The sequence below is a fragment of the Coturnix japonica genome, chromosome 1, assembly GCF_054131305.1.
Source record: "Coturnix japonica strain WE chromosome 1, WE-NBRP24, whole genome shotgun sequence".
Classification (NCBI taxonomy): domain Eukaryota; kingdom Metazoa; phylum Chordata; class Aves; order Galliformes; family Phasianidae; genus Coturnix; species Coturnix japonica.
Window position 1 is genome coordinate 154,978,871 of NC_140663.1, and position 27,520 is coordinate 155,006,390.

General features: G+C 44.4%; 1 protein-coding gene across 6 annotated transcripts; it reads right to left on the minus strand.

Annotated features, from left to right (window-relative positions):
* Positions 1–1,687: 1,687 nt before the first annotated feature.
* On the minus strand, positions 1,688–26,053 carry DHRS12 (dehydrogenase/reductase 12). 6 transcript variants are annotated; one of them, XM_032442102.2, is made up of 10 exons: positions 25,986–26,053; positions 25,414–25,547; positions 23,664–23,746; positions 20,404–20,496; positions 19,165–19,246; positions 9,592–9,653; positions 8,807–8,911; positions 8,167–8,257; positions 6,871–7,008; positions 1,688–4,364 (listed from the first exon to the last, which is right to left on the minus strand). In XM_032442102.2, the coding sequence occupies exons 1-10, from the start codon at positions 26,009–26,011 to the stop codon at positions 4,225–4,227; spliced, it is 954 nt and encodes a 317-aa protein (XP_032297993.1). In that variant the 5' UTR covers positions 26,012–26,053; the 3' UTR covers positions 1,688–4,224. The 6 variants fall into 6 exon arrangements, with proteins under 6 accessions (XP_032297993.1, XP_015707348.2, XP_032297995.1 ...); XM_015851862.3 differs by having other exon boundaries at positions 25,956–26,053; XM_032442104.2 differs by having other exon boundaries at positions 19,165–19,260; positions 25,956–26,053.
* Positions 26,054–27,520: the final 1,467 nt, after the last annotated feature.

Consider the following 27,520-nt stretch of genomic DNA (forward strand, 5'->3'; position numbering starts at 1 on the left):
AAGTGAGGAACTGACTCCAAAGATGACCAAATTTTGGAGCAAGGTATGTTTCAAACTCCTGTAGTAAACTCTCGTCCCCATCTTCTCTTCCCGAGGAGCTGTGGTTTCAGTGTTGCTTATGGATGGATGGTAGGTATATGAACCCATGTCACAAACTTTGCCTTGCTGTTCTTTCTGAATAAACTACCTGGAGGGTTATTTGGATTTAACTCAATGCCCTGTTACCTTGCAGCCTCAGGTCAGACTGGTCATGGCTTAGAAAATGATACAAGCTGAAGGGGAAGCTGGGGAAGAGAGAGAAGCATCTCCCTTTGCTTTTACCTTTAGATCTGTAATGGAGTGATGCAGAGGGCCTGGAGCACCTCTTATGTGAGGAGAGGCTGAGAGAGCTGCTGCTCAGCTGGAGGAGAGGAGGAGGCTCAGCGGGATCTCATTAATGCCCATAAATCCTCTGAAGGGAGGATGCCAGATGTCAGAGCCAGGCTCTGCCAGCAGTGCCTGGTGCCAGGATCAGAGGCCCAGTGCCTTTAGCACTGTCCCTTTGTGAGGAAGAACAGGATCTCCTCTTCAAAATCTCATGAAGTTTGGCAGGAAATATTTGCCCCTCAGCGGTAAACAAACAGCTGTAGTTCTGAGAGTTCAATTTCAGCTATTAACTGTGTGGTTACATGACACTTTTCCATACGTTTTCCCAGTTTGTGGGAATTTTCCATTGCGACTTGTCTTAGAGTTCTGGAGCACCTCCCCTATGAAGGCAGGCTGAGGGAGCTGGGTTTGCTCAGCACAAAGAAGGCTGTGGGGTGAACTCATTGCAGCCTTCCAGTACTTAAAGGGAGCCTACAAACAGGAGGGGAGTCAGCTCTTGACAAGGGTAGATAACAGCAGGACAAGGGGAAATGGTTTTCAGTTGAAGAAGGGAAGATTCAGGTTGCACATCAGGGGGAAGTTCTTTACCATGAGAGTGGGAAGATGCTGGCACAGGCTGCCCAGAGAGGCTGTGGATGCCCCATCCCTGCAGGTGTTCAAGGCCAGGTTGGATGGGGCCCTGGGTAGCCTGGTCTACTGTTACATGTGGAGTTTGGCAACCCTGCCTGTGGTGGGGGGATTGGAGCTTCACGATCCTTGAGGTCCCTTCCAACTCCCTGTCCTGGCACTACCAGTTGATCACAGTCCCCATCAGGATTCAGAAGCCATGAGTTGTGCCAGTGATGAGGTATGAGATTGAGCCTATGAAGGTCTCCCTTTTTTGTCCTTTGTTTTAGTGTTTATCTAACTTCAGCTTTCTGCAGTTTTGCACAATTTTTCCATCCTGTCTTACTCAGTGAGGCATCACTGCAGACGTCAACCAAGTCAAGTACAAATGAGCTATAAGGGGGCAGGGCTGCCCTGGAATGTGAAAAACCCCAGTGATGTGTACAGGTGATACTAAATGGATTTGCTTAGATGCAGGTACAGTTGATGCCATTCACATTAACACAAAGCATCTTGCTGGCTTTTCAGCTATGTACGTCATTTACTCCTCCTGGAAAAGGGAGAAATAAAACCTAACTGGGAACATAACAGCGTTACTGTGGGAGATTCCAGATTTGGTTTCTAATTGCTGACCTGTATTTAATGTTATTTAAAATTGTAAGGGCTCTTAAGCCACAACATCTGTCTCTTTTCTCACATTATAACCAAGCTGTGATTAAAGAAATTTTACAGCTTTATTTCCACCGTAAGCTGCGATTAAAATGAAAAATATAGGATATATTAATAAATTAGTAAAGAATGTGCATTTAGTATATGTTAAAGAGCATTTTGGGTTATTTTATGAGCTATTTAAGTATCATTAAGTCATTAAACTTTTCTCCTGCAGAGCTGTGAAGCAACTTGACTTCAACACTCAAGTATATATTGTTTTTATTAGCTCTGCAGCTACTAGACTGAGAAATGCAGTTGCTACTTAAGCCTTTCAGTCAGGCTTCTGCTTTCAGTAGCTGTAGTTCACAGAATCACGGAATGGCTTGGGTTGGAAGGGACCTCAAAGCCCACTCAGTTCCAACCCCCTGCCATGGGCAGCGCCACCCAGCAGCTCAGGCTGCCCAGGGCCCCATCCATCCAGCCTGGTTTTGTGCGCCTCCAGGGATGTAGGATGACAGGACTCCATCCTGTCATGCTACAATTGTCTTCAAAAAATGCTCTGTCATTCCAAAGATACAGTAATTGACTGAATTGAAAACGGAAATGTCTGACCCATGACTGTGTTCCACCAAATCTTTTGGGAAACTGAATTAAGGGAACATAATGTGTTCCTTGCCCTTCAGCACAGTCTTTAGCTACAGTCATTGTAGAGAGCTCCAAAGAACAACTGTGATATTCATATTTCTAGTTCTTTTGACATACCACACTGATCCATAGCAATGTGTAGAAACAGCAGTGTAATTCTGGGGGGGGGTTGGATGCAGTTTGCCAGCAAGCACAGTTGGCTCAGGAGAAAAACACATCACCACGACTGCTGTTAACAATCTTGGCTTTGCGGTACAGTTGTAATATAAAAGATAAAGATAATCCCACTTGAATGTCTTTGTATGAGCTGGTTGTCTTCACAGTCGTTAGAAAGACACATAAATGTGAGGGTTTCTTAAACTAGATCCATTAAATCACTGTGAAGGAGCCTGTTTTCTCTCTACTGATGTAGAGCGAGAATTCCAATGAATAATTCTGCAGATCAGGTAAGACAAATTCCACCCCGTGTCTGCAAATAAAACAATTCCAGGCAAAATACAACTCTCTTATCAGGAGATGGAGTTCTCTTCTAAAACCCATGCCTCACCATTTTCCCTCTCCCTTCGTATTCCATTCATAATGATGAAGCAATTCCCCAACCTTTCACAGAAATGGCGAGCACGTATGGCTTAGTCTGCTATTTGTTTTCCTGCCTAGAGTCATTTCTCTGCTTCCTGAAGGGGAAGGGATCCAACCATGTCTGGGTGTGGAATGTGTTAAAGCCTCCTACTTCACAGTGTCTTGACATAAACAGGATAATATTCAGTCCTGGCTCCATAAAGTAATGTGGAAAGCATTTGGCAGCGTTCCTAAATTCTTGCTGTTTAAACATGAGGAAGCAGATCATTTCTGCATACCAACACTGATTTATAGAAACCGAAGGCTGTGAAGAATCCTTCCATTTAAACTAAGCAAGCGATGCAAGCATTTCTGCATTCCCAGTAATGCATTTGAGTCCAGTCATCTTCATACACCGAAGGAAGCACCCTATCAAACGCAGTGTTAAAATATCATTTGAAACTTCAAGCATTAAAGGGTTCCATCCCATGGATCATTTGTGTGGCCCTCCCCTGGACGGACACACTCCAACAGCTCCATGTCTCTCCTGTGCTGAGGACTCCACATCTGGATGCAGTACTCCAGGTGAGGCCTCAGCGCAGAACATAGAGACAGGATCATCCCTCATCCTGCTGGCCACTCTGCTTTGGAAGCAGCCCAGGATATGGTTGATTTGCTGGGCTGTGAGGGCCCGCTGCTGGTTCATGGCCACCTTCCCATCCACCCTCAGGTCCCTTGCGGTAGTGCTCCATCCTTACATCCCCCAGTTTGCACTGACAGCAGAGGTTACCACAACCCAGGTGCAAGACCTTGCATTTGGGTTAATTGAACCTCATGAGGTTCTCCTGGGCCCACTGCTCAAGCCAGTCTAGGTCTCTCTCAATGGCATCCTGTTCCCCAGATGTATCAACTGCATCATGCAGCTTGGCGAAATCTGCAAACTTGCTGAGGGTGCACTTGATCCTACTGTTGATTAATGAAGATATTAAAGAGTACCAGTCCTAGTACTGACCCCTGAGGGACACCACTTCTCACTGATCTCCATCTGGACACTGAGGCATTGGTCACCATTCTCTGGGTACAATCCCAGTTCCTCATCCATTGAACTGCCCCCCCATCCAATCCATACCTTTCACTTTGGAGAGAAGAATGCTATGGGGGAATCTGTCTCTTTCCAATTTGGAGAGAAAGCTGTTATGAGGGACTGTGGCCTTTTACTGAAGTCCAGATAGATGACATCAGTGGCTCTTTCCTTGTCTACTGATGCAGTTACACCATCATAAAAAGCAACAAAGTTGGTCAGGCAGGATCTGCCCTTGGTGAAGCCATGCTGGTTATCCCATATCTCCTCCTCCATGTACCTTAGCATAGCTTCCAGGAGCATCTGCTCCATGATATTCAGCAGCACTGAGAGGATACTGCAGAAGTGGATTTAAACTTCTGGGAGAATTCTTCCAGCAGCTCCATTAGCTTCTCCTCATCCCCTGGTGTGCTGTGGGTTCTTGCTAAGGGCAGGTGTGTAGGGACTGGTTGCCTGTCTGGAAGAAAAAAAGCAAAAAATCTTAATGGGTGTATTTATCTACCTCTTCAAGCACAAAAGAGATGTTTCTGCTGTGCTCTGTGTTAGTTATGTACATCTTCCAAACCAGAAATTAATTTCATTTGTTTCCTGGAACCAGAATAACTGCCCTTTCATACAAAAATGACTCAGAGTGGTGAGATCTGCAAATGAGATCTCATTTGCAGATGGATAAAGGAGGGCCTTACTGTGGGGTTTACGCCTGCTGTCACTAGTTTAACTCCTGTTAGACCAGGAGCTTGTGACTGTTCTTAAAGGTAGAAGTTGCATTTTCTGCATCAGGAAGGGTTTTTCACCGTCTCCCAGATAATGCTTCTAGTGCTACACAAATTTCTCAGTTGGGACTTTGTGGTTTGGATCACTTTCTAGCTTTAAAAGCTTACTTTCATCCTTAAAAATAAATGGTTAAATTCTACATGCTCAAGAACTTCTGCTAATTACTCAGCTGCTACTTTTACCACAGTAAAAGATTCTGACCAAACTTGCTCAGTGTGGTACTTTGTCTGGCTTTCCATACCTTGTTCTCCTCACTCACTCTGTGTAAATGCAGCTGTATCACAGTGGATTTGAAGGGAATTTTTCCTCTCAAAAAAGCATGATATCTGGAGCTGAGAAACCTTATGGCAGCGCTCTTAGATGTCTATGAAGCAACTGTGAGAGCACTACTGCAGCACTGTTACTCTACTTATGAAGTCCAAGTTCTGCATTAACCAGCTGAGACCAGAGAATAATCTGTTCCAGCAGCGGGCAGCAGATCTCTCTGAAAACCTATCAGGCTTCCCAGGGGAGCAGAGATGTTTGATCTCTTCAGAGTAAATGCTGTAACTGGCTGCACACAGTGCATAACCTCTGCTCATAGAAACGCAAGGAGAGAGGAAACAGGCAGAGGAACATTCCCTTCTCTGTCACTGAACACAGACCACTCCCTCAGTGACAGGGATGTTTGAAGAAGTTTGTGCTAAAGTTTGGGAACCGTGTGTAAAAGCTGAGCTCAGTATCACAGAGATGCTTCCAGATTTTGGAAGGCAGGGCTCTGTCAGACATTTTTTATGTACCTTGGCAGATGCGGAGAATTCTGATTGTAGGAGTCATGCTCTTTAACCTCCCTTTTCTTTTTTAGTTCGGGAAAAAGAGATGCTGGCTCTAGTTTGCACTCAAAGGGAACACAATAAAAAGGAACAGAGGAAATGGAGGGAAGGTGTTACTGACTCAGGAAATGGCCGTCTAGGACCAGAAGAGAAGGGTCTGTACTGACTCCAGCACATGAAACCCTTTACTGAAGGGTCCAAAGACTTCACACTCTACCCTATGGCTTCCACAGGGCACTGGGTGAGGGAAAAAAACTCTCTGACTTCACACGACACAAAAATTCCCTTGCAATCTTAAGAGCAGTTGTGCCAAAGTTCTCAGGAATCACTACCTACAGCTGAAAAGCCAAGGCACGTTTCCTGTTTACTAAAGCCAGAGTTAGACCAAGGCCAAAAGCAAGAGACTGATGGAATTATGATGCAGAGCGAAAAGAATTGAGCAGAAGTCAGGACCAGCAGGAGGTGACAGGAGTACAAAAAAGGCAACTCCAGTGCTATAGAGAAGAATGGCCAGTTGGGAGTGTCATTTCTGCACACACCACATGAAGACATGGCAAAGGTCAGGTTAAGTATATCAACCCAGTGTGATGCCTGGGAGGGAACAGAAAGGACAAAGTCAACCCAGCTCAAAAAGTCCAAACCTTCTGCATGCTCCAACGAGAAACTCCAGTGAATTGGGATTTGACATCCAACACAGTGTGCAGTGCCTGTAAGCAATTAACCCGAGCTTTGCCTTCTTCCCACTGGACTGACCTGCATCACCATTGAGACATCTATGCTTCCAGCTGCTTCCACTCAGGTGCCTGCCACCTGTCTGAGAGAAGAGGCTCTGGCCTATTTCTTCCATTTATATTCACTATGCTAGTAATGCCAAAAAAGTCACTGCTTTCAGGTCTCTGCCCAGCTTCAGAGAAAGGGAGTTGGCAGTTTCACATGAGCATGGAGAGGTAGGAAGGAAGAGCCTGTCAAAGTGCAGCCAACCCTCAGTGCTCTGTGAGAGGGCTGCCACTTTCCCAGCATCAAAGAAGATGCAGTTTTGGCTGCTGTGATTTACCTTCCCTTGGCGCAGTCCTGCAAGCAGCCAACTTCGCTTAAAACAAACAAAAAAAACCTCCCCTAAGGAAATGTTCTGAAGTCTCAGAGCTGATTTAGAGGGCAAAAGCAGGAACACAACAGTTTAACAGTCTTTCTCAGGACTTTCTCTTCACTTTCTTAAGTGCTCACTTAAACATTTAGTTGTGGAATAAATTTGAGAAACACTTTACCCTTGAAAATCAGCTGCCTGGTCCAGTCTCCATTCCCTTCCAGGCCAGATTAGGATCCTACAGTTGCAGGCAGTTTAACAGTCTCTGTTAATAGGCAACGACAGATTCTTACCTTGGAAGAAGAGGCCACTCGGTAACTTTACAGCCTCAGATGATACTGCCAACCACAGCACTGTATCAGCTCCCTGCGCCTCTGTGCGCAGGCTGTTCTTCATCTTCTGATAGAAGTCTGGCATCGACGACCTCACAGCTAGAGAGAACAATGGGATGGTGGGCTGCCAGGCAAGGCTTTTATGATTAAAAAAATATATGCTTAAAATTGCCATTGTGAGTGTACAGTGAAGGGAAAGCATCTCAAAGATAACGAAAGGAAAGTATTTCCCCATAGCCAGGCACATGGTGACCATGATGGAATAGTGTTAAGCTGACAGATGATCAAGGAGCTCCTTGTTTGGGTCAAATTGCATTGAGAAAAATAGCAGGAGGTGAGAACAGGATCGGTGAGAGGTTTCTGATCCAATTTCAAAGGATTTAAACATGGAGGAAACAGAAATACCAAATAAAACAGGTATTCTGATAGATTTTTAGTTCTTATTTTCACATCCGTTTGAGGAAATCAATTACATCACAGTATTTCAAGATTTTATAGTGAAACTAACTACATATTCAGTGTTTAAACACTGGATTGTTTACATCTTGTATAACAGATGATGATTGAAGGCCGGTCCCCTGCAGCTGTTTGTTTTTAGGGGACTGGATGATCCCTTTATGGTGGCATAACATTAAAGATCACTAGGTTTGGGAACAACAACAACAAAAAACAGATAGTGGATTGCTACTCTGCAGCCCAAGCTGAGGTGTGAGGGGCTGGGAACATATCGTAGAACACAACCCGCGTGCTGGCCCTCCTGCTGAGCACAGCAGTAGTGAACAGCTGCAGCTCAGACAGAGCTGTCTAGCCAAGCACGCTGTTTCTCCATGGCTGTAAATGTTTAGAGGAAAAGCAGAGGAACGAGGCATGCACATGATGCATGCTTGTTTTTCGTACACATCCTCAAAGGCTTACAACATCTGCACGTTGATGCTCGCAGAGGCAGAAGCTGTTTTTGTGTGCTTAACAGTCCTGTTACAAATGTAATTTAGAGGTTAGCTTAAAGCACTGGGGCTTTTCTGTGCATTTGAATGAGGCAGGAATCATCTGCAGCCCTTTATTATTCTCCAGCTCCATGCAGATAGCGAACACCGTGCAGGATAGGACTACCAGGGGGGTACAAAACTACTCTAAGCACCAGTTTAGAGCCAAGAAATGACTGCACCTGCTAGAGCAATTTAGCAGAAAGTCTCTCTTCTGTTTGCTTTTAGACTTGTCTAGAAAAAAAAGGGAGTCTGAGTGTCAAGCAGATGATACCTGGAGTGTCTGCCCAGCCCGGGTGCATAACAGAGAAATGGATGCTTCTGTGAGTTTTTGCCCATTGCTCCGTCAAGACGACCTGCTGTCTCTAGAATAGAGCAAGAACAGCCAGATTAGCATCAAGTCTGACATCCTGTCCACAGCATTTGTTCCCAGGGAAATAAACTACACCATAATATGCTGTATGAGGGCATTTATGTACAGCAGAAATATATCCTTGCTCACCCAGATTGGGTTTAGTGGGTAATTTTGTCAGACCATCATGATCACCATAGCCACAAGCTTATTTTTAAAGGGGTTACACTGCTTTTCCTCACTATTTCTACTTGCTGCAGACTGCAGGGAAAATAAAATAAGCAAACAGAAAGGGATTGTCAGCTAAAGACAGTGTTCCCCACTGAGACTTCAATCAAACCAAACCAAAGTCACGCTCTCCCTGCAAGGCGCTATGCACCACAAGCGCATGACATCAACAGAAGATTATTGCCTGTGCATCTCTGAACAGGTTGGATGCAATGGAAAAGCCACAGTGAACTTTGTGTGTGTGTGTGTTTGTGTGAAGGCTTTGAGCAAAGCAGATGGTATAAGTCACCAAGCAAACAGGTGCTAGGCTTCGTTTCCAAATCCAGCACTGTACCTTGTTCTGAGCATACACCATAGTTCCATCAAACACCCCACTTCCTGACTGCAGGTCAGATATGTTTAGTTTTTGAACTAACATGCCCCCAGAAGAGACGGTTACCTGCAAGCAAATGAATGAAATCAAATGAAAAAGCAAACAACTCCCCAGTGTCATTACTCATGCATTCAATGTGGTCCTCAGGCCACACACTGAAGTCCCTGGGAGCAGGATTCCTCTGCTCATTCCCCACTGTGCTTGTGTTCTTGCTCATATGTGGAGCTTACCTGGAGATACAGTGGAATCATTACTCTTAAAAAGAAATAAACAATTGATTTTCATTCAACACGGTGTCGACTCCATCAAGGAACTCTGTTTTTTCTTTCAAAGTGAAATTGGGAGAAAGAAAGCAGCAAAACAGCACAATTTGTAGTTTATACATTTAGCATTTATATCAGCTGATTAGAAATGAGAGACACTATATAAAACTGAGGAAATTTCGTGTTAGAAATGTACTTTCTGTCTTATTCTAAGTACCAAATACCAGAACCAATAAGGGTTTTTAAGCCTATACTCCCCGTTATTAGTACTTTGCACTGCGCTGCAGGAGATAACCAGCCCCAGGGAAAGAAACAAGGGAAGTTTCCAAAGGAAATATTTTACTCTGCTTTCCAATGAAGGGTTCAGGGCAGCAGGCAAGAACTGGAGAAGGAGCTCATTGATGGCAAAATCCAAAAGGACCCTAGAGATGCTCATGGAATTACAAATAATTACACCACTTTCCAGCAGCATCCCAAACTTACCACTCTGGCGTCAGCTTCTTCTTCCAGGAGGGGCAGCAGGGCAGTTGTCAGAACGTATGTACCTACAAGGAGACAGACACCATCATTAACTTCTCTTTTCAAAAGCTTTCTTTTCTCCCTGCCCCCTATAACCAGCTTCCCTTTATTTCTGCGACTTCATCTGAGCTTCATGATTTTGGTGTTGCGTTACTTACTCTATACATCTTGTCTCAAAAGGCACATCAGTTATTTTACAGGCTTTTATGTCTATCTTACCTATAGAAAAAAACTGCTCCCTACATTCCAGCCATGCCTCTGAAGGCCACATGGCTCGGGTATGGATTTCTCTGAGATAGGTTTACTTGGTGAAACTCATCTGTGTGTTTCCACACTGTGATCGTGTTCAGTTTGCACAATTTGTACAAACAGCACAAATATATTCCATTACAGCTGTCACTATAAGCAGCGAAGTTTGTAATTCAAAGCAGTGCTCATCTGCTGGCACGTTTGGTTCAGACCCACCTAGCGCTGCTTCACCCGCTCCAGCACAACGCAGGGATTTTTGCTTGTTTCTGTCTCTTGCAGATTTTTTTTACCTTTTTTCCCCACTGAAAATGGTGTTTTTAGAAGTTCCACTGCACTCGAGATGAGCCCAGCCCTACTCAGTCTAGCGTTTCTGCATCAAGCACAACACTTCTCTCGTCTCTCCAGAAATGGCTTCAGTTCAACAGCTCCATCTCAGCGATAAATGTGTTTTTTTTCCATCAGCCACCGAGGCCATGTTTTCCTCTACACATGAAGACTTCAGCATGTGTCTTTATAACCCCCCTTCCGCAGAGGCGATGAGATCACCCAGTTAAAATACAGCGTGTTTATAAATATGCTAGCGCAGCTAAACGCGTTACATGCCTGGTGAACAAACTGTTCGGCTCCCCCGTCAGTCACAACAGCCGTCCTTTTTCTCTGTGGCATCAGTGGGACATCCATATGCACATGATATATTTAAAACCCAAGCAGATTAAAATGAAGGCACAGCAGAGGAGGAAATGCAGCCTGCCTGCAGCAGGAAACGCAAGCAAAGGAGCTGTCAGCAAAGCACTGAGAGCCTGTGTGTCCCTAGGGGGACCACAGCCAGTGACATCATGAGGACAAGGGCTATGGCGATTGCACTGGGGACTGCTGCAATTCAGTACAAGCTGAGGGTCTGGATTAGATTCTGATTTGCCATGCATTCTTCAAATGCAAAGTAACTGCATTTCCTGAAGGCTGAGCTGCAATGCACCAGCAATGGCAGTGCTCAGCTCTACTGTCCTGCAGATTGACACTTTTGAGAGGCTTCAGTTTTGTTGGTTAGTTCTAAGGGGATGCAGAGATAAAAGTAATAGGATTGCCTCGTTAACGCTGGGTTTTATTTTGCTTTCCAGCTGGATAAGAGAAAAGTTCAGTGCCAGAAATCCTGCTTATAGCAACTACAGCTCATCAGAAGTTTGTGTGTTTATTTAAAACCACAAAGTCACTGCAGAGCCACTGTCTCCTCTGTTCCATGAGTCTGTGAAGAATTCACTAAACCCCACACAGCCAGAGCATCCGACGTTTTGCCCACTGAGCCATTTGCTTAAGTACTTTGGGGCAGTGTGAAAAGACTTGTTTCAATCCCAATCTCCTCCAGCAGCATCTCCTTCAAGGCCAGGTTGGATGGGGCCATGGGTAACCTGGTCTAGTATGAAATGAAGAGTCTGGCAGCCCTGCCTGTGGTGGGGGTGTGGTGCTTGATGACCCTTGAGGTCCCTTCCAACCCAAGCCATTCTATGATTCTCCAACGCACACAGATGTGTCAGGAGCAAAGCATTCCATCCCTTCTGCTAAAAAATATTCCACCAACTGTTGATCCAGTCTTAAGTGTCCAGACACAAATTCCTTCGTATTTAAAAATAAATACACTTAAATACATTAGATTCATGTTTGCATGGGCTGATCTGTCAGGCTAAACAGCCTGGACAAGAAACTCAGTGGAAAGAGATTAATAAGGTGTTATTATTGGTTGGAATCCGTCATTATCAATTGAAACCTCTGCATTTTTCCCCACGCGGAGCTGGCACATAGCTGGGGAGTCGTGTTCAAACTGATAGGAGCAGTGCTAAAGGCAGGCAGTGCAGACTGTCACAGCCACACACCACATGGCACAGACTGTGCCAAGCACGGCTCTACTGCAGCATGCCGTAATGCAGAAACAGATTTCTAAGGAAAAGGGGAAGCTGCAAATGAATGCTTTGCCTGCCACAGCCCTTACGAAAACATGAATTGCATGAGCAGTGTAAAAATAAAGGAGAACATCTCTTATTTTTAGTACCTTTTTTTCTGAAGAAAACCAAGATTCTAATTCGGTAGAAGAGACGATTCCCCTCCACACTTAAGGAGATCAAAGCAAGATTCAAATAATTTTTTTGCTAATAAAAGATTATTCATATCGACAAGCTGGAGATCTGCCTTTCCATGAGGAACACTGCAACAGCATTCTTTCCAGTATTTGATGGGAGCTTATAAGCAGGAGAGGGAACAACTTTTTATGTGGTCCAACAGTGATGGGACAAGGAGAAATGGCTTTAAATTAAAAGAAGGGAAAATTAGGTCAAACATGAGGAAGAAACTCACTACTCAGAGGGTGGTGAGGCCCTGGCACAGCTGCCCAGAGAAACTGTGAGTGCTCCATCCCTGGAAGCACTCAAGGCCAGTTTGGATGGGGCCCTGGGCAGCCTGAGCTGCTGATGGCACTGGCCATGGCAGGGGCTGAGGACTGGGTGGGCTCTGCCACCATGCAGAGCTCACTCCCCAGTGCCTGCAGCTCCGAAAGAGGAGGTGAAAAGATCCCACTGGGACACAGGGCAACTGGAAGCAGGATGTCTGTACCGGAGCAGCTTGCCTGGATCAAGGCCCATTTCTTGCACGGGACTGCAGGGTGCTCATGGAGAAGAGCAGGCTGCTTGGAATTACTCAGGCAGCATCCCCTCCAGGTTTTTTTTTTTTGCAGTGAAATGGAAGGAGTATTTGCTGTGCCACAGAGGAGCCCAGCAAGATGAAACAGGAGCTTGCTCAGAAGCAGCAGGAATGCAGAAGTAGGTAACTAAGCATTCAGTCTGTCACCCACGTGTCCAGGATTTCACATTACCCTGACTGAACTCTGATGAGGTGAAGAGTCAGTTAGAAAAGCCTATTGTACAAGCTGCAGTCCAGTTCCATGCAATGCGGTCTGACACAGAACTTGCTGGCCACATTTTCCCAAGTAAAAGAGGCTCCTGGGATTGTTGCATAACGCCCTTTTAAAGATAAACATCCTCCCTCCACATTTGGCTTCTTTGTAAGAAATTCTCTAAGTTTTATGCTTTAAAGCTGAGCTCACATAATAGGAAATCACGTATAATACCCTGTAATTCAAATCTTTCCTATAAGGATATGGCTATTCCACCATTACAAATCATTCAAACAACACTGCCATGTGGTATGTAGGTCGCTCTGAAAGTAATGCTTCCTGTTTACTTCCATGGAGACTACAACAGATAAAAAAGAGCACAATAACACTGTATGATAGCATCAATTTGTAGCTACAAAACACTATTTTTCAACAGTCATCATCATTAGCTGCACATTTTCTCCAGCAAGAGCCTGCATGCCATGCTTGTAAAACAACAACACCAACAGAATCATAGAATCATAGAATTACCCAGGTTGGAAAAGACCTTGAAGATCATCAAGTCCAACCGCAGCCTAACCAGAACCCTAACTCTAACAACCCTACACTAAATCATATCCCTGAGCACCACATCCAAACGGCTCTTAAACACATCCAGGGATGGCGATTCAACCACCTCCCTGGGGAGCCTATTCCAGTATTTAAGTGACCCACTGCTTCACAGCTGCTAGGACAGCATTGTTACTTTGCTCCCAAAGCCCCTCTTTCATTGGCCCAAACACATGCAAGTTAGGGGGAGCCAAATCTGGACCATCAGAAGGTCTGGAACATCAGTCAAGCCAAAACTGGCAATATATGAGTCTTAAAGTTCGGTTTCCACAAACACTCAGCAAGGGTCAATGAATGTCAGTGGATGCCATTTCTTTCACAATATCACATACGCACTCCCATATGAAACACCTTTTTGTCAGACTGCCCCTCTGCTGCCACCTGCTGCACAGCAACTAAACGTAATGGAATATGGGAAGCTTCAACCTCTACTGCGGCACCACCACCATCCACCTCTGATATAGTGGGTCAACATAATAACACAGGAGGCATTACTTTTGGAGCAGCCTTCATAGATAGTGTGGTTTGTCAGTCTGTGCATTACACGTGTGGCACTTTTAAACAGAACACACTCTATTCAGGCACACTCCCTCCCAAGTGCAGATCACACTAATGTTTCTTTAAGTTACATGTTTACTCGTACAAAATAAACCCCACATCAAATTGCATCACACCGTGTTGTGTTGTGTTGTGCAATTCCTCCACTTGCTCGGAGATCTTCTCAATTGAGCTGAGTAATTTGATACTGTGTTCTAATTAACAACACCCATTTATAACTCCACGCAGTGAATCCCTCTGTTAAACTGTATGAGCAGTAGTGCAGCCTTTCACAGTCACACAGACAAACCTCACTGATGGAAGCGAAGGAAATGAGGAGCTGTTAGGGAAATAAACATACAAATCATGCACAGAGCTATTAAAAAAATATAGGGTACTGGTTAGGCTGCGGTTGGACTTGATGATCTTCAAGGTCTTTTCCAACCTGGGTAATTCTATGATTCTATAACAAAAATCAGCTGGGTTGCTTCACAAATATCAAACTCAGGCCATGTTTCACATGAGCTGAAGTGGAAGCTAAGGGAACTATGGAAAACCCTTGCTGGAAGACAGCTCTGCACCTTCTTCTAACAGTTAATTCACCTCACCATCTCTACAACAGCACCACTACCTCCTTGCAATGGGCTGAAGTCTACAGAGTATAAGACACAGGTCTTTCCACACAAGGTTAACAAATCTTTCTGAAACAAGAACATGAAATATAAGCAAAACACAGAACAGCCCTAACAGAAAACAGAAAGTAACACTATGAAAGCCAAAATGCTGGTGTTGGAACTTAGTTCCGGTTTGGAAATCAGAAAGATGCCACAGGTGCTTACAGTGAGAGTGGGGCAGGTCTCTCCTCACTAGTGACAAGTGACAGGACAAGGGGAAATGGCCTCAAGTTGCGTCAGGGCAAGTTTAGGTTGGATATTAGGAAGAACTTCTTTACAGAAAGGGTAGTTAAGTACTGGAATAGGCTCCCCAGGGAGGTGGTTGAATCGCCATCCCTGGATGTGTTTAAGAGCCGTTTGGATGTGGTGCTCAGGGATATGATTTAGCAGGGGGTTGTTAGAGTTAGGGTACTGGTTAGGCTGCGGTTGGACTTGATGATCTTCAATGTCCTTTCCAACCTGGGTAATTCTATGATTCTATATAGTAACAGTACAAGAATACATACCTATGCCGGCATTACAGATTTCGATTTGACCCCCAAACCTATACTCCAAATTGGCTTATAAAGCAAATTATTGTTTCAGCAGTAAAGTCACTACCTGTCTGTAACATCAAATTAATTCATGATGCAATTACTGTAGGCCCAAGAGTGTTGGTGGATCCTACAATAGTTTTCGCTTGATGTTCTATCTGGCAATTAGCGGTGAATTGCTGGTGAGGTTTTTAATCTGCCAGCATTCAGATAAGGGCAGGCAGCCAGCACCACACTCAGTGGAGTTCTCCATCTTCCTGAGCTCTGCAGTATTATTATGAACACTGCAATTTCAACTGTGGAAAAAAAAAAAAACACACAAAAAGTGTGAGCAAAGTTTTATAGTACAGATTTCAATGGCTCTCTCGTCTGGTTAAAATGAGTTAAATAAACTGCCTTGCTTTTCCTACATCCCAGGCTTAAAAGAAAGGAGAAAATAAAAAAGCACAAGCTGACATTGTTCCTTGACCTGGTTATCTTTTCAAGCCTTCAATTTATGCAGTTTCAAGTGAGAGCCATCCCTGAGCCTGTTTCCCGAGTATCAGATCAGGAATGAGGATTTTAGTGCACTGTCTCTGAGGGGCAATTCCACCACACTAGGCAATAACAGAGAGTGCATGGGAAGAGCTAATGAACATGAAAGACAAAACAAAGGTCCACATTTGCCTTGAATTACAAAGCTCAGCTCAATAACGGTTCCTCTGTGTCCTGGGAACCTAGAATTCAGTACAGCTAGTAGATTTACAACTACATTCCACTTTACCTTTTTATGTAGCGCCTCTCATCTCTCAGACTCAAAACTCAGTAAATTGGTATCACAGGCTCCTTCACACAGGTACGACTGTCTGCAAAGATCAAGACTGACCTCATGGCTGCCATCCAAGCTGCCTGACCTCCAAGTAGTTCAGTCAGTCTGACAGCGAATGCTGGCACATATGAGACCCATTTAAGTATGGTTGATGTGGAGGGAAGAGACTGAAAAATACTCAGTCAGGTTAGGCAGCTTGTCACAGATGGGCTGCGCATCTTATTTCTTGTGGTCCTAGCATCTTATTTCCTCTGGCCCTAGCCCCTTTTTGCACATAGAGTAACTGTATACAGCTTTATTATTGCAACAAGAGAGCACAGGAGGTTTCATTAGACTGAGAAAGACACGCTCACTGGGAGCACCACTTATTTACCCCTGAGTGTGTTCTAGCATCCCCTTGGCTGTTAAGTAGCAATAAAACGTAATGTATATGCTTCTTCTCCATGACAAGCAAGATGTGTCGAGTAAAAGTAAAGTGAGGAGGACAATGAAACAAAGAAAACAGGGACTGTTTCAGCTAAATTTCTAGTGCTTCAAAAGGAATGGATTTCTGTTGCTTCCACTTGCAAACCAACACCAATAGATGTTGTATTGTTTTTTTCCCCCCAAATGACTGAGTACTATTGGTTTGAATGGCCTTTGTTTGGGGTGAGAGAACTTAAAAACTGTTGGCATTTTCATACACTTCTCCCACCTGTCTAATTGTAGAATCACAGAATGGTTTATGTTGGAAGGGACCTTAAAGCCCATCCATTTCCAGCCTAGCATGGGCAGTGCCACCCAGCAGCTCATGCTGCTCAAGGCTCCATCCAACCTGGCCTTCAGTGCCTCTAGGGATGGGGCACCCACAGCTTCTCTGGGCAGCTGTGCCAGGGCCTCACCAACCTCATTTCTTTCTAATATCTAACTTAAATCCCCCCTCTATTAATTTAAAGCCATTGTCCTTTGTTCTATAACTATCAAGACCATGCAAAAAGTCATTCCCCTTCCTGCTTGGAAGCTCCCTTTAAGTACTGGAAGGCCACAATGAGGTTTCCCTACAGCCTTCTCTTATTATTAACATATTCTAATTAGAATTATTATTCTAATATTCTAATTATTATTAACATATCCATCTTAGCTATCAGAGGGTTTATACATTCGCTTTTGCCCACTCTGTCCAAGAAAGGATGATCAATTAGAAATGAACTCTAACACTCATTATGCAAAATACCTGAAAACACTTTGAATTTAAAAGCTTCCCAGCATTTTAGGCACCTAAATGAGCAATCCTAGAGCTTACATAAAAGTTAATCAGATATCAGATACAGAACTAACAGGCTATGCTCTGTATCTAAAGCGTTTTATAGCTAATTCTTGCATTCTTAGATAGCTGCAACCTACGCATTCCTTTATTAGACCTGAGCTAAGATTCAGGGTAGAAACAAATAGTCAAAGAAAGGTGAAAGGAACACTCTGCATGTGAAGTTCTGAGAAAGAAAAACAGTATTAATAATGTTCTTATTCTACAGAAATCAGGCAATCACAAGTTACTGCTTCTATTGCCAACAAGAGAGGGACAACTGCAGATGTTAAAACAGGCCAGGCTTCAGGTTTTCTGAGGATAAAAGCAGGGAGGGGAATTCAGTTTGTCCTCTCTGATGACATCCTGGTTTATAGCCAACCCATATAGCTGCCATGCCCAAGGTTTTCTCTGGGAACCTGTCACAGATACTTCTCCAAAGTAAAGTATGCCCAGAGGTACACAGTACTCAGGGAAATGATTTAACACAGCATCTGCTCTGATACACGTTATTCCATACCACCTTCTTCTACTGTGACTCTGACAGGAATGATTTATTATCTCATCTCTAACCTTGAAGAAAACACTGGCACTCTAGATAGCATTGGTCCCCCATGCATGCTTGGTGTGCAAGAACAGAAACGTTCCCTTCCACATCAGCCAAGTCCCACTCTATTCTAAAGCTTCAGAAGATAATCCTTACTGTTGCCAAGAGAACCAGCCTAGGCAGACAACCCACTCCTCCTGAAGTTGGACAGCAGAGGATGACTCCCTTGCTATACCCCATCTGCTCAAATGTACAGCCACCTCCCTGACCTTCTTACACACTCAAGCAGCAAGTGACACACAAATGACTAAAGAAGATAGGACGAGGGGAAATGGCCTCAAGTTGTGCCAGGGCAAGTTTAGGTTGGATGTTAGGAAGAACTTCTTTACAGAAAGGGTAGTTAGGTACTGGAATAGGCTCCCCAGGGAGGTGGTTGAATCGCTATCCCTGGATGTGTTTAAGAGCCATTTGGATGTGGTGCTCAGGGATATGATTTAGCAGAGGGTTGTTAGAATTACGGTACTGTGGTTAAGCTGCGGTTGGACTTGATGATCCTCAAGGTCTTTTCCAACCTGGGTAATTCTATGATTCTATACATAGCGACAGAAGATAATACTGGCACTTTGCTAGTTCAGTGCAATCATAACTCATCTTCCTCTACCATATTTGTGCAGCTTTATCCTGCTGTATATTTCTAGTGAGGCTGATTTACAGAACTCGCTGCATCTACTTGTGTGATAGAATCTGATTCAAGTCATGTACTCTCACAGCTCCTCAGCAATTCACACCTTTTCCATGGCTCTTAGGGGAGAACTTTGCACTTTGCTTACCATCTCCTCTGCTTGTCTTCATCTCTTTCTTCCTTGTTTCCTTTAATTTAACCCTCTTGTACCCCCACCATGCAGTTTACCAGATATGCCCCTTATATTTGGGGTGTGAAGAATGACTCAGAACTGCTCAATCACTTGACTAGGAGTTATGTCCTGTTGTGTAGGGCACTACAGAAGGTACAGCCTTCCTATATAGTGTGGACTATATAGGACTGCTCAGGCCTACTGAAACATACAAATGTGCTCAGAGCTTTAATCAAGCCACAGGAGCACACTGATTACACAGACTGTCATTTGCAACACTGCTTGGAACAAAGCTTCATATCACATTTCAGAAACAATTTAATTCTTATCTGCATTTGACCACTGCTGCTATGATAAATAATGGTAATGATATGAAAAAAGCCGAAAAGCTGAGAAATTCAGATAGGACACTCCACACAAGCTGCAATATTTCTTCTTTTACTTTCATATTTCTCCCCTTACACAGCAATAGTACGATCCCTCTTAGAGCAGGAAGAACCAAGCTGTAAATATACAATTCAAGCATAAGTATCATTGCTCAGAATTAGGCCCACAATACTCACCCAAGGTGTTTGTTGCAAAGTTCTTCTCAAGTCCATCTTCAGTCAACTCTCTGTTGTTCACCATACACCCTGCATTGTTAATCTGTAAAACAACTCCTGTAAACAAAAACAATCTAGACTGACGTCTACAAACAAAACTAACCATACAGGCAAATCATGATAGTTTGATTATTTTTTTTTTTGGCACAACAACACAATGTTACAAACTGTTTCTATAAGTCATGCTATTCCAGCTCAAATGACTGTAAATATTTTTCACAAAAGAAAGGATTTTCAGAGAAATGGATTGGTACTAAAAGTCAACCATCATAGTGCCTTACTCCATGTTTTAAAATCTCTTCTTGCAGAAGTAACATGCAGGTTGCAGAGCCCAGATATTAGGACAAATAAGCAGTGTAGTATGTTAATCTCATCAGAGAGACCCCATTGGTGCTACGTGGTGATGTACTCTCAATTAGACTTGCCTCTCATTAGACTTCTTTACAGAAAGGGTAGTTAAGTACTGGAATAGGCTCCCCAGGGAGGTGGTTGAACCACCATCCCTGGTTGTGTTTAAGAGCCATTTGGATGTGGTGCTCAGGGATATGATTTAGTGTAGGGTTTTTAGAGTTAGGGTTCTGGTTAGGCTGTGGTTGGACTTGATGATCTTCAAGGTCCTTTCCAACCTGTGTAATTCTATGATTCTATAATTCAATGGCTTTAAACTAAAAGAGGGGGAATTTAGGTTAGATATTAAAAAGAAAGTCTTCACTGTCAGGGTGATAAGCAACTGAAACAAGCTGCTCAGAGAAGCTGTGGATGCCCCATCTCTGGAGGTGTTAATGACCAGGCTGGATGGAGCTCCAGGCAGCCTCATCTAGTAGGTGTCCTGCCAATGGCAGGTTGGGTTGGACTACATGAGGAAGGCATTGCTCTCTGCCATATTTTTGTTTAGGGAAACACGAATAGCCTGAATATGCAACCTGGAGGCCACAAAGTTATCAGTAATAGAAGTGAAACAGAAAATCTGCAGTGAGAACTTCAAAAGATGCACCTAAAAATTACTGCACTTCTCTCTTTTTTCTGTCATATCTGTGTACATGAACTCAGAATGGACAAAAGCAAATGGACCGTGGAGACTTCAGTAGCAATACTTATAGAACACTAAGCACAGAACTGCAAAATCTGGACTGTCTGCTGGCTAAGTTCAGAGGATGGGCGCTCCAAAGATAGACACATGATTTAAGTACGCAGACTTACCAATACATTCAATTTATGCTCATTTTTGAACTTTTCAGCAAACTTCCAGACTTCTTTGGGGTTAGAAATATCCACGATATGCAAGAAGATATTCTAAATGAAGAAAAGTAAGTTACAATCAACATGGATAGTGAATAGGTCCACACTGCTTGCTCAGGGTCATGGCACCAACCCCAAGCACTTTTCTGTAGAGCTGTTTTCCAGTCAGTCAGTCCCAGGCCATATTACTCTGGGATCACTGCACTCCTAGGCAGGATTGCTCTTGGTGATCATGATGAGGTTCATGTCTGTCCATTTTCCCACCTGTTAAGCTTCTCTGAATAGCACCTTTACTCTCCAGCTCCCCACAAACTGAGGCTATCTGCAATCTCATAAAGATTACACTTGATCTACTTATCCAGATGTCAATAGAGGCATTAAACTCTTGCCCCAGTATTGACCTGTGAGGAATGCCACTAATAACTGCTCATCGGATCAGCTCTGTATTGTCGACTGCTACTTTCTGAGCCTAATGGCCCAAACAGTTTTCCACCTGTCTCATTGTTCACCGGTTCAAACCACATTAACAAGTGACAAATCTCTCAAGACATCGAGACAGTAGGCAGACACCTCCATCCCCCACAGGAGGGAGCCTCCAGCCATTTTCACCCACTCTTCTTCCTGGTGCCAACCCGAGTTCAAGCTCAGCTGGCTTCAAAGCCTCTCCTGACAGAGCTTGTTCTTCCCCATCTGTTAACATGGCACTATCCTGTAAATGAACATCTGTAGGCTGAGAACAATCCTGTCTTCTACTGCCAGCATTCACAAATGCCCAGTCTTCCCCATCTTAGGAGCCTCCATGCACTTACTGATTCGAGGATAGGCCCTAGCTGTCCACCCTTCCACAGAGGTGAGCTGTCCACCTCCTGTTTCCTCCCGCTAAGGTTATGCAAGTTGCTCCATGTCCAGCAGATGCTTCATTGGGCGGCCCAGCACCTTGGCCATAGCAGAGCCCAACTGATGAGGACCCCACTGTGCTCTGCCTCGCGCTCAGAGAAAAGTACTAATCACTCCCTGTGGCACAGCACCCATATATCACTCCTCTGGAGCAGGGCAGAAGAGCAAACCTTCAGGTACATCGCTGTGCCCACACCACTATTTTTAAGCAGAGTATTGAGTGCTTTCTGCAACCCCTTCCCACACTAAGCGCTGCATGAATTGCTATGTCCCTTTCAGTCGACCCTTGTTTTGAAATGCTATGGGCAGGGATGTGAACACAGTAAAAGAAAAAAGGAAAGGCTTGACATGAGAGTAAAGTTACAATCCCATTTGATATAGCTAAGAATTTTCTCATCATAATGCTCATTTCTCAACAAAAAACTTGACACTTCTGTAGGTTCTAACCAGATACCTCTCTAAGAGCCTTCTACTTTTAGAGCCACTGTAACTAACTACTGCAACAGAAGAGTAGGAGATTTGGGGGCAGATGTTCAATATTACAAGTGATTTCAGAGACTGAAAAAGACCTAAATCAACACTTATCTGTTGAAGACTGTCACAGTGCCTCAGAAAAAGAACTCACAAATCTGTTGCCTATAAAAGTCCTTCATGGTAGCAAAGTCATTCTCAAAGTGAGATCTAATCACCATGAGTAGATCTACTTAGAAAATCAGGAGGCCTTCCTAGTTTCCAGGTCAAGGTGCAGGTGCCTGTCAAGTAATAACTCTTCTGAAACCTGAACCTGAAAGGTTCTTACAGTGAGAGAGGGGCAGGTCTCTTCTCACTAGTGACAAATGACAAGACAAGGGCAAATGGCCTCAAGTTGCGCCAGGGCAAGTTTAGGTTGGATATTAGGAAGAACTTCTTTACAGAAAGGGTAGTTAAGTACTGGAATAGGCTCCCCAGGGAGGTGGTTGAATCGCCATTCCTGGATGTGTTTAAGAGCCGTTTGGATGTGGTGCTCAGGGATATGATTTAGTGTAGGGTTTTTGGAGTTAGGGTACTGGTTAGGCTGCGGTTGGACTTGATGATCTTCAAGGTCTTTTCCAATCTGGGTAATTCTATGATTCTATAATTCTCAGCATTGAACCCCGGCACGTTTTGCTATGGAAACTGGAAACAAATCTCTGGCACATATTACAACAGGATCTCTGTCCAGATAATCAGGAAGAGTAAGTCAGGTCTGCATGTACCTTGTCAAGTTGCAGATAAAAGTATTTTATTATCTCCCTGGATTGCTTCTGAATGGCTACTTAGAAAGAAGGGATGTTCTTGTGGACTCCTTATAAAAACAACTCCTCCCAGTGCAGGCACATGTCCTGCAGGGACTCTTGTACAGCTCATCTAATGCTTCAACAAATGCTCCTCTCTATACAAGACCCCTGGTCACACACAGGTTCTACAGTGCCCTCATATTCTTCCATGACTAGAGAAACTACATTGTAGTCTACCAAAACTCAGTATGCAGTAGATGTGCTGCATTTAGAGGAAGAATACTATTTGCCTGGAGTTTTGTTTCACCACATAATAGAACACAGAACATGAAGGAACCCCCAGAGGTCATGAAACTCACCCCTCTGCCCAGGCTGACTGACTGCAGCTAGAAAAGAAAGTAACACATATAATCATCAGTTCTTTTATAACTCTATCTTACTATAGTCAGGGGACCATGCTTTTCTAGACAGTCAGAGAGTATTTCTACATGAGGACTGATCTGATTCACCTCCATTAAAGAGCAGAAGTGCCACACTTGGGAGCTGAAACTAAAAAGCACAGATTATTCAATAAGGTATCTCTAACCACAAAAAGTCTTCACCATGTTTGACACCCGTTAAACACTACTACAGGAATCAAAATAGTGTGTTTGAAAGCCAAGGCCCTGCTTAAAATGAAGACAGATCTCCATCCAACGTACAAAGACACTGGCTCCACTTCTCCACAAGCACACCCTCTAGAATAATTACCAAAGCAACACTGACAGCTACGGAGGTGTACTGCAGATTGATATATGCAGAAGCAAAAAAGATCTCTAAGAGAAAGTGGGAGATAAGATGCTGCGAGAAAAAAAGAGACAGAAAAGTCTATAAGGATAAAATTAGGACCACATACATGAGGCAGGAAAGGCATCCTTAGCAAATCAAGACTTCATTATTCAGATCCAGAAAACCTCCAACGCCATAAATGGTATTGCAAGAGTGTTGTAATGAATTGACTTTTAAAATCCTCAGCAATGTAATAAGGAAAAGTAGGTAGAACATCATAAAACACAACAACAAACTTACCTGATTGCCTGTTTCTGTCACTATTTCTCCTTTGGCTTCCTCAGCTCGTTCCTTATTGCGGCAAACCAGGTGAACCGTGCCACCTCGTGGATTTTAACAAGAAACACATTAGACATTTAATTACTAAATACATCAGAGGGGCATAGAGAAAGAGCCAGAAAGTGACTTCCAATTTGCAGTTGTTCTTTTGGGGTTAGTTTTTTATACAAATCAGAAGGAATGAGAAACCTTCTGTGACTGCTTCCCATCTGTGAGAAATCTGTAGTGCGCCAGTAGCAGTGGCCACCCTGGAATACTGTGGGGATTTAGGTGCCTTCCTGCCTTCCTACCACCTTTTCTACAGAGCTACTCAGGACAAGGGTCTTCTCCAAGGACTGGATATGTATCATGACCTAATAGCTTAGCGACACTAAAGAGAACCTTCAAAAACAGCACTGAAATATAAGCAGACGTCACTCTTATTTTTATTGTTTGCATTCCTTAATCATTACAATAAATTTGTTAATCTCACTTACAAGAACACTTGTACTCCTTAGTTTAATCTACTGTTACAGGTGTTTTAGGGGTTCCTAGCAGTCCATTGCTGGAAGGCTTAAGCAATGGAATCTCAAGAGTCCTGATGAAAGCAATCAGAACCCAAATGCAGACCATTCCACTGACTACAGCACAGTCGGGCACTAAGCATATACAGACCAGAATGAAAGACAATCTTTGCCTCAGTGAGGGTAGATTTCATGAGTGAGAGAACAGACAAGCATCAGAACAGGCAGTTTCCAACGCTCATCAGTCAAGCCATTCTCTCAGTGACTGTAGGCTTCACTGCACAAAGGAGGGCTTTAATGAGATCTTAAGGCAGCTGAGAATGTGCAGATGTTTAAAGAGCTCTTCCCAAAGCACAAGGGACTGCACAAGTACTGTGCTTGTATGAATAAAACACACAGAGGAAGTGGCTGGACTTTCAGCTGATTGGAAACATGGTAAGGTCCCAGAGGCGGGTTTGAAAGGCTCTGAATATGAATGTTTTCTCTTGAACTCATACAAAAATGGGATCAGGAGTTCCTTCCTGACTTAAGTGATTAAGTCAATTTAACTTTATATGCACAACCATGCCCTAGAAAAGCATCAGGCAAGAAGTATGAACCCAACGTTATTCTTTGGGCTCAAATGTAGATGTAATCACCAAATCCTGTGTACCTCTTCCAGGTCTGACATGCAGGGACTAGAAAGGTGATTGTCCCTCTGTACTCTGCACTGGTGAGGCTGTACTTCAAGTGCTGTGTTCAACTTGCAGTCATTCACTATGAGAAAGACACTGAGGCCCTGGAGTGTGTCCCAAAGAAGGGTAACAAAGCTGAGCAGGGTCTGGAGCAAATATCTTATGGGGGGTGGTCAGGCACAGGACCAGGCTGCCCAGGATGGTGGTGGAGTCACCATCCCTGGAGGTGTTTGAGAAAAGCATCGATGTGGCACTGAGGGATATGGTTTGGTGGTTATGATGGCGATGGGCTGACACTTGGGCTTGATCATTTTGATGGTCTTTTCCAAACTAAATGATTCTATGCAACATCTGGTGGGCAGCTCCATTTGTAAGCACAACAGTCACCAGGCAAAGCAATAAAGCTATTATGCATAATGACTGTAGAGGGAACCTAAGATCAATCATATACTGGTATTGACTCTTTATCTGTGTTGGAATCCCAACCTCACTCCACTCCTCTTCCCTGCAGCCCGGGGTGCTGCCCTGGCTCACCTCTCCGTGCTATCTCCTTGGCTGCAGCCTTGCCAATGCCGCTGTTGGACCCAGTGATCAGAAAGGATCTACCAGCCACATCCACCTCCAGATCTGCTGGGTCGAAGCTCTTGGAAGCAGACTCATAGCCACTCCTAGATAAAAACAGACACCTGTGAGAAGCCAGAAGGCGGCAGTTCCAAAACAAGGACAAAAAACCAAAGGGTGGGTTGAAAAGGGCTTTTCCTCCACGGCCCACAGTGCCACAGTGTGGAGCAACTTAGGAGGCAACTCAAAACATTCCATGTGGGAGCTGAGGGGGCTCAGGCGGACCCTCCCTGCACTGAGGGAGCTCAGGGCAAGGATGGCTGTTCAAAGCTATCTCAGGCGCTGAAATTCGCCCGATTTGCAGGGCAGGCTTCCATTAATGGAGAAAATAAAGGCGGAAAGCCTTGAAATAGTGAACACCCACAAACATACGCGCGCACCCCGAGCACCGCCCCGCCTCCCCACAGCGCCCGCCCCGCGGCACAGCCCGCTCTCGGTGGCGGTGGCCCCGCTACCTCGTGTACTCCCGCAGCCCCTTCACGAACCACACGACGTTGCGATACCAGGACATGGTGCTGCCGCCACCACCATGGAGCTGGTCCCGCCTCTGTCTTACGTAAAGTGCCCGGTTCAGCCCTGCCCGCCGTTGGGTCAGAGCCCGGGGCAGCCCCGCCCGGCCCGGCGCCATTACGGGCTGTGAGCGAGGGGGTTGTGAGGGATGGTGACTACTTCAGCGGTCTGATGGGTTTGTTTGTTGGTTCTTTAATTCTCCTGCTCCCTCAGCCTTTCTTCGTTAGAGAGGTTCTCCAGCCCTCTGATCGAGGCTCTCTTTTGGACCCACTCCTGTGCTGAGGTGCACTCAATCCCATAGTTTATGTCATTTGTAAAGATAGCAAAGAGTACCAGTCCCAAGGTGGACCCCTGGGGCTCAGTTCCAGCCTCCAAGGGAACTTATTCCCAGGAGGGGAGTAAACTCTTCGAAAAGGCTGATAATAGCAGGACTAGGGAAAATGGTTTTAAGTTAAAAGAAGGAAGATTTAGGTTGGATGTTAGGGGGAAGTTCTTTACTAGGAGAGTGGTTAGGCCCTGGAACAGGCTGCCCAGTGAGGTTGTGGATGCCCCGTCCTTGGAGGTGTTCAAGACCAGGTTGGACGGGGCCCTGGGCAACCTGATCTAGTAAATGTGTATGTTTGGTGGCCCTGCCAGGCAGGGGGTTGGAACTACATGATCCTTGAGGTCCCTTCCAACCCGGGTCGTTCTGTGATTCTGTGATTCTGTGGATACAGAGCTATTAACAACAATGCCTGGCTGCAATCTTCCAAGCAATTCCTTATCCACTGAAGTGTCCACCCTTCAAACCCGTATCTCTCCAATTTGGAGATCATCAACCTCTAGGAACATAAATAACCTTATTGCACCACACCAAATAGTATTTTAGGTGGCAAATGAACCTGTGAAACTCTTTGCTCCCACTAATCACACACAGAATCACACAGAATTATCAAGGTTGGAAAAGACCTAGAAGATCATCTAGTCCAACCATCACCAATACTTCCCAGCTAAATCATATTCCTCAACACAACATCCAAATGTTACTTGAACACTCCTATGGTCGGTGACTCCATCACCTCCCTGGGCAGTGCATTCCAATGCCTGACTGCCCTTTCCGAGAAGGAATACTTCGTAATGAAGTAATACATACCAGTAAGAAAGGGTATGTGAATAGCAAATACAGTAGGAGGAGCAAAGTCTCAAATGTGTTTTCAGTTTGTTTACTTTCATGAAAACTACAACAGATGCAAGGAGTACAATAATACTGTTTGATAGAGCAAATTCTCAGCTACAAAACACTACTTTTCAACATAATCACTGCCTATTAGCTGTGTGTTTTTGCTAGTGATGAACAAGAGCCTGCGTGCCACCCTTATAAAAATCTACACCAGCAGAGGTGACCAACTCTTTCACAGCTGCTTTGATGGCATCATTGCTAGGAAAAGGTTGCCCAAGTAACCCATCTTTCATCAGACTAAACAGAGAAGGTGCTAAATCTGGACTATGCAGTGGGTGTGATAGGACAGTC